The sequence below is a fragment of the Lonchura striata genome, chromosome 2, assembly GCF_046129695.1.
Source record: "Lonchura striata isolate bLonStr1 chromosome 2, bLonStr1.mat, whole genome shotgun sequence".
NCBI classification, from domain to species: Eukaryota; Metazoa; Chordata; class Aves; order Passeriformes; family Estrildidae; genus Lonchura; species Lonchura striata.
The window spans coordinates 89,413,668-89,419,667 of record NC_134604.1 but is presented as its reverse complement, the minus strand read 5'-3'; the positions used below and the strand labels follow the sequence as shown (position 1 = coordinate 89,419,667).

The 6,000-nt window shown below is 41.2% G+C and overlaps 1 protein-coding gene across 1 annotated transcript in view; it reads right to left on the bottom strand.

Moving 5' to 3' along the window:
• Positions 1-310: 310 nt before the first annotated feature.
• The window catches only part of NCK2 (NCK adaptor protein 2), an 83,047-nt gene continuing 77,357 nt past the window's right edge, over positions 311-6,000 (bottom strand). The window contains exon 5 of the mRNA XM_021538106.3: positions 311-1,683. Coding sequence (XP_021393781.1) covers positions 1,489-1,683 — 195 coding nt within the window. The 3' untranslated portion in view covers positions 311-1,488. The remainder of the gene's footprint in view (positions 1,684-6,000) is intronic.

The window sequence follows — 6,000 nt, the reverse complement described above, 5'->3', positions numbered from 1 at the left end:
ACAGAGGTAGTTGCACTACTACTGGCTGAAACACAGAATTGGTAAGAAATGTGTTTTAATAGCAAAGAGGTACCAGGAAATAGGTCCATCTTGCAGATTTCATTAAAGCTATGAATGGACTTAATTATCACAGCAAGACACACAGAGCTCATTAGACACTGCCTCATATTAAAACTGTCCTCTGCAGTCGCAGATGATTTCTTTTTAGACCACAAAAATTCCAAGACAAACAAATTCATTATTCACTCTATTTCACCTTGCTAAAATAACACCAGGACTACCACCCAAGGATAAATCCAGTACTCCATCATGACATAATACCTTTTTTATTACAATATCCAAAAAACTGAGTATGCAAGATTTTGAGATCTCATGATCCGTTCTTCAATCTCAGGAATGTGCCATCTAAAGACTGTATATTTAAACCATAAAGGAGTTTAAATGTAAAGAAAAGAGAAAAATGCATTTTCTTCATAAACATTCTGTGCGTCTCTTCCTACCAACCACACCATCCTCTGTAAAACCCGAAGATTTCTTTCCGTAAAGCAAATATATATATAGTGTTGGTAGCCCGCCCCACCCTGTCCCAAGATCAGTTTTTATTAATCTTCTGTATTAGTGTCAACAATCAGCTACAGATACATATTACTTTGAGAATTAAATACATAATCGTTTAATTCAAACAAGCAGAAGGGCAAGAGGAAAAAGCATTATGTGGATGGCACATTTGGTTGTAGATTACCAAAACATTCAGCCTTTACAATTCAATTATTCTTTCTCTAGTAATCAACTTTCAAATAAAATTTCTCTTTGTTGCAATTACAGACCAAAATACACTAGTTTTCTTTTACTACAATCTTACCATAGTAGTTTAAGAAGTACTATTACAAAATGCTTTTAATTAGTGTACTCTTTACGAAGAGTCAGAGAGGCAATGTAACAGCAGAGTACAGTGTAAAGAGTGCTTCTAGGAACTAGGAGATTTTGTATTATCCTACTCGGTAAGCGATATAGCTACAGAACTCACAGCCACAACTGTTATGTCTACTCTCTCTCACTTAAGCAGCTGCAGCTTCAGTGCATTCAAACTGTGCCCAATGTCTCTGAATGGAGAGTTCTGCCTGCATGAGCAGTCTGAACAGATTAACACTGGTTTGAATTGAAAACGCCCCTCCTTGATCTGAGCTAACTATGTAAACGTACACAGGAGAGGGGCGTTTTGAACTCTGCCGGGAAGGTGAGTGCTCGCCATGGCCACCCAAGGGAAACTCTCAACCTGAAGAGAGGTGGTCAGAGGTTAACAAAACTGGAACACAAAGAGAGGCAAACAAAAAAAAAAAAGACAAACAGCAACTGACAGAGCAAACACTTTAGAAAGAGCCTATTCCTTAAGCTTGCTTCAGATATTGCTCTGCTCTATAAAAGTGAATTTAGGACCTAAGGCTTGTAAGTTATAAGAGGCCCAGGTGGCCAAGTCCATCTTCAACGTCACTGAAGTGCTTTCACAAGATATAGCTTTTCCCCGTGTTCACTGGTGAAGATGGGAGCCTTTTTGTAGTGTTCCACCAACTCATCCATCGTATTAAATCGTCGCTGCCCAATACAATAGACATTGTCCACGAGCTGCACCTTGAAATGTTTGTTCTTCCCCGATGCCTTTAGAGATACTGAGAAGTCACTGGGCTGTTGAGAAGAATTTAGAAAGAAAGAAAAAATTACATAGAAGAGAACAAAATGACAGCATAATTTTGCAGTTTCAGGAACAAACTGTGTCATATAGTTGACAATAATTTACATTAGCCACAGCTCAGTACTTTAGCTACTTAAAAAACCCAATAGCCTATTATTCAATAAATAATTACCATTGTTATTAACGTGAGCAGTTAAGTCAGTTAAGTGAAAGCTCCCCAGATGCACAGTCTGAAGTTGCCAATTACATGACTAAACTGCAAGTATTATCTTAGTTACTCAATCTAGAAGCACAAGAATGTCAAGGAGAAGGGAAGAATTTTTATCATGCATGTCTTCTTCACTAGAGGGGCCTGGAGAAAAAAAATGATTGCAATATTGCTTGGGCAGATGAAGAAAATTCCCCATTTCACTTTTTTTTAAAGCCATGACCACTAGAGGGCCATTCCTGCTTTGCATTACAAAAGACAAAAACGCATGCACCTTTTATCTTCATTACCACATGTATGGGGAATAATTTCTCCCATTGAGTACACTTTCTTTGTAAAAAAAGATAAAGCTATAGAAGAAGAAAAACACCGCACAAATCTCACCATCACACCACTCTACCCACAAAACACAGAATTTATGCACTAATTAAGTTACTCAGGACATAACAATTTCTAATGATAAATCTCTTCATCCTGGCAATCAGTTGCTTTAACAAGGAGAGTGCTGTCATCCAAACATCCACAATGAGACCATTCCACTTTCTTCACCACATGCAACCATAGCAGGGTAGAAAGGACACAGTGTCCCTTGCTTCCAGCTGAACTTTGTCTCCAGCCACCTACTGCTGCTGGCTGGCCACAGAGACGGTGTAGAAGCCTGGCAATACGGATTTAATGCGCTGCTATCGATGCCTTGAATACCAATGACCATTCAAGCAGGCAAGTTAGAAAAGGATGTGGCTGGAAAGGGCGGGATGTGCAGAGGTAGGGCAGCACCCTTCTGGGGTCAATTTTCCTCTTCTGGTCCATGGAGACCACACAATACAAAATAAATGCAGGCATAGAAATGGGGTTAAGGAACAGGCAAATCCAGTAGAGGGGGATCAAGACTACCAAAAGATCCTTAAAGCTCCCCCCAATTTCCATAAAGGTATAGAAGAGTCCCCATGCTGATTCATTTACATGAAGAGCAAGAAACCTAATCTCAGGGACAGAAAAACTTACCTATAACCAAGTAGCCCCACAAAGCTTTGGTGATGTGCTGCCCAGGCCTTGGATACCCTGTTGGCTGGATTGATCCTGGATCCAGGACTGCAGATCTCCTTTCCTTTGCAATCTCATCTCATCTCATCTCATCTCCCTTTCACTTTCTCTTTCTTCCCTCTTTCTTTTATTATTGCTCTTACTATTAGAGAGTAGGGGTAAAACATTAATTTCTATGCCAGCTGTGTAGTTTGCTAATAAAACTTAATGAGCTTCTCTTTTGAACCCTTGTGGTTTTTGTCAATCTTGGATGAATCTTTAGTGCTCCCTTCCATGTAAGAGTGGGATATGACAGATGGGAGCATGGGTTTGCCCTGTGAGAGGTGCATGGAAGTTATGCCACCAGCCAAGAAGAAAATGAATAAAAAGAACGCACTGGAGTTTGTCACAAGCACTTAATGGCGTTAAGTAATGCCTGGTGCTATTCTGGAGGTACTGCTGCAGTGTCTCAGCCCACTGAAGGCATGGCTTCAAGCACAAACCGCCAAAGGTACATGCCAGGCTTCTGACACAACCTTACTGTGTCCCTTGGTCTCTCCCCACCACGCCGCTGCTTTGGCTGGGCCAGCACTGCAAACCTGTGCTTGCCCAGGTTAAACAAAATTCACCTGGTTCACAGCACTGCCTTAGGAACAATCCTGAGCACAGCCATGGCACAGCACAAGTGGAGGGGTCAGGAGCCCTCACATGTTACAGCTGACACCAGACTTCAGTCCATGAAACCACACCCTGAGTCCTCTACGCTGCATTTGTGAGGGGTCAAACACACACCAAGCACATACCCAAATAAGCTGGAGGACAGCATTTTTTCAGATATGCTGTATTTATTCCTGCAATAAAACGGGTCTCTGCCCCCACATCCCTCATGTCCTGCCTATCCCAAAATCTCATCTCTTGCATCAGCTCCCCACCAGTTTTAGCACGAATGCTTTCTCTGTCTTCTCTCTGAGTCAATGCACCCTGCCCACAGCAAAGCTCCCGCCATGCCTGTTGATCTGGCTCTGGTCCAACTCTTCAGACTCAAGGCTTGGCTTTGGGCAGCAGCTCTTCTGCTTTTGTACTGCTCAAGGCAGCAGCAACCTCCCCACGCCCTTGGCCTAACCCTTTTCTACCGCAAGCCACTAAATTCCAGATCAACAGGCATCACTTCTTTAGAAATTATTTTATGTTACACCCATAGGATAATTACTTGTTCCATCTATAAACCAGGATCACTGGGCCTTGACCAGGTCAGTGCAGGCTCCATCAGGAAGGCACTGAGCAGCCACTGGCTCAAAATACATGGAACACTCTCTGTGACTGCCAAGAGGAGACTGGAAAGGGTGGAAGAAAGTGATGAAAATAAATGTGCAGAAGAGTGTATCTTTGGGATTTGCAGTGCCCCACCCAAGATACATTTTGTGCCCTGTCATCCATCCTTAACTCCAAGTATGAAAAAACTGCTATTTTAAGCCAGCTATCTCTGATATTAAGCCCCTGCCTCAGTAGCACCATAAAGAAGGCTGCACAGAACTCACACCAAGACTGGCTTATTTTCAGCACCTATCCCACTGGGTTAAAGCTAACCTGGCTGTACAAACACTTTGCTGTGGTTAAAGCCCTGAATGCAGTGTGGACAAACCCTCCAGCAGCCATAGTCTGGGACCTGGTTCCAGTGCATTCTCCACAGTTCCAAGCAGCAGTAATTAAACAGTCACAAAGCAGAGGGCTGCACAAAGTTCTCCAGAAGCTCTGGGACCCTGGCCTCATGGAAGAGAAATTATGGGCATGGGCAGCGTGCTGATTGCTGTGCCCTGAACACAGGCAGGTCTGTAGGGCCTCACCAAGGACAGATTGAGGAAGCAAGTACAGAGTAGCCAGTTAGGTCTCAAAAAACAATAAAAAATGTTGCTAAGTGCTGCTGCTTCCATGGGTGATACCTACACCAAACAAAAACCAGTAACCAAAAGGCTCTCAATTAAAACAGAAGAACTGACAAATGGGAAGTTCATAAACTGAACTAAACATTTTTGTTTGCTTGTTTTAGGAACAGGAAACAATGTTATGGAAATAGTTTAAAAATAAATGAAATATTCACTTTGCTGTCAAAAAAGTTTTAATATTTTCTGACAAAGCACAGTTGTTTTTACCATGTCAAAATTAGGAGTTTTCAAAGCTCCTTGTATCTGATAAGAAACATTTCTAGGCCATAAAGGATGTGCTTAATGGCACGCAGAGAGGTGCTGGACCTCTGACCTACTGTCCTATGACCCAGGCATTGGCTTGACTTCTATCTCTGTGGGCTGATCCACACAATACATTAAATACTCTTTCTGCCAGTTTGAGTATAACCCTAGTGAATGAACATTTCTCATGAACTATTGTCTGTTCTTCGCAGCCTTGGAGCTGGCTAGTTAGACTGATACATAAGTAGAAGACTTTATCATATTTTCTGCAGAATATGTTACAAAGCTTACTCTTTTCATTATCTGATTTAATTTAAAAAAATGTAAAAAGTGGAAAGGCTGATCTAACTCTTTTGAGAGTCATCATCTGGTGCAAGGAGATGGAAAAGCTCAAACAGCTGTTGCAAAAATCCTGAAACCCTTTATTGGTCTCAGAGTAGTAACTTCTATAGGACTCAAGAATGAAAAGCAAAAGCAATTGGACTTGTTTTTATTTTGCTTCCTTCTTGCCCTAACAAACACAAATTCATTAAAAATACTATTTATAAAAAATTGAAATAAACTATTGCTCTTAACACTTTAATTTCAAAGTATGCTGTGTTCAATGCAGTTTGAATTGGTTCCCTGCTGTCCTCCTTGGATTTGCTCCAAGTCTGTTTATTTTATTTACTGTTTAAGCTATTTTGTTCTAACTGCTGGCCAATTTTTCTCTCTTCTCCCTCTTAAATTAATTGCTACATTTGGATGTTTACACACTAACTTTTCCAGGAATAAAAGACTCACATACACCAAATAAAGGCACATCAGAAGTAAGCTTTAACCCCTTAAGTGAATAGAACAGTTGATGATTCTGCAATAGAGTTACAGAGCATAGCTTTGTGGCAGGGAAACTG